The 1,196-nt window shown below is 57.6% G+C and overlaps 1 protein-coding gene and 1 long non-coding RNA gene across 2 annotated transcripts in view; one reads left to right on the forward strand and one right to left on the reverse strand.

The window, feature by feature from the left end:
• The window catches only part of LOC116406919, a 1,668-nt gene extending 1,577 nt beyond the window's left edge, over positions 1-91 (forward strand). The window contains exon 3 of the long non-coding RNA XR_004219882.1: positions 19-91. This is a non-coding gene — a long non-coding RNA (uncharacterized LOC116406919). The remainder of the gene's footprint in view (positions 1-18) is intronic.
• usf1 (upstream transcription factor 1) overlaps positions 1-1,196 on the reverse strand; it is a gene marked incomplete at both ends in the record, with an annotated part of 6,571 nt that overhangs the window by 1,755 nt on the left and 3,620 nt on the right. The window contains 4 exon segments of the mRNA NM_001102766.1: positions 85-172; positions 401-590; positions 667-768; positions 847-966. Coding sequence (NP_001096236.1) covers positions 85-172; positions 401-590; positions 667-768; positions 847-966 — 500 coding nt within the window.

The following is a 1,196-nucleotide window of genomic DNA, read 5'->3' on the forward strand; positions in this document are numbered from 1 at the left end:
TATAGAGGGGCCCCGCAGGTACAGGCAGGTATAGAGGGGGCCCCGCACATACGGGGGTACCACATGGTATAAGGAAATGCTTACGGAGAATACGGATGGGTTCTTGGCGCTATGGATCTCTGGGACCCGCCTTGCAGAACGTCTTGCGATGACATCATAACAAAGAACTGACCTATAGGGAGAGAGAGACATGAGGGTCCCATCACCCCGAGCTGCAGCTTCTGCTGGTAACCAGGGAATGGGGCTATAGCAACATTCAAACTATGATTTGGTTGGGGGGGTAAATAGGGGAAAGGAATCAGAGGGGAAAGACTGGAAACATTAGGAAAGGGGCAGATACAGGGGCATTGGGGGTGGAGAAGCCCCAGTCACCCCCCCCAGAGTACCCCCCCACACATACCCGTGCCTGCGGACCCCGCCTGCCCCAGCAGAGCGTCACTATTCTGGGCGGTTACCACGGTAGCGGCCGACCCACCCACGGAACTGTTGGAGTCGGTGACGGCGGTGGGGAAGTAAGTGTAGTGAGTCTCTGCCCCCGAGGCGTCCGTCTCCCCCGCATCGTCGCTGGTAAATGCCCCCTGGATGACGGCCTGGAGGGAATAGAAGGACAGTTATACGGGGGGGGGGGGCAAGGCCAGAGCTCGGGGGCAGGAAAGCCTCACTCACCTGGGTCATAGACTGGGTGGCTGGGAAGCCACTAATTGCCCCAGTGCCCTCCGTCTGTCCATCCAGCTGCCCCTCTGCCACCTGGATAACCCGATACATCACCTACGGGGGGGGGGTCACACACTATGTTATTCAGCCAATAGCAAGTACAAAGGGGCCACAGCCTGGGGGAGCCCGTACCTGCGCCCCTCCGTTCTCAGTGCGGAACACATACTTCACGCTGGGATCCGAGAAGGTGGCAGCTGATTGGATACTTGCAATTGCCACACTGGTGGGATCTTCCCCCGTTGCCACGGCGCCTAAAAGAGAGCAAAGAGATCCATTATTCCTGCTGCAAAGGAACTGACCCAGAACATCATAGCCCCCCCCAAGCCCAGGGGGGAGATACGCTGAGCCCCCATCACTTAGTATAACTATAATCCTGCAGGAAGTACCCGGGGGTCGGGGTAATGCCACACAGAATATCTAATCCTGCAGGAAGTACCCGGGGGTCGGGGTAATGCCACACAGAATATCTAATCCTGCAGGAA

This window comes from Xenopus tropicalis, chromosome 8 (genome assembly GCF_000004195.4).
Source record: "Xenopus tropicalis strain Nigerian chromosome 8, UCB_Xtro_10.0, whole genome shotgun sequence".
Lineage (NCBI taxonomy): Eukaryota > Metazoa > Chordata > Amphibia > Anura > Pipidae > Xenopus > Xenopus tropicalis.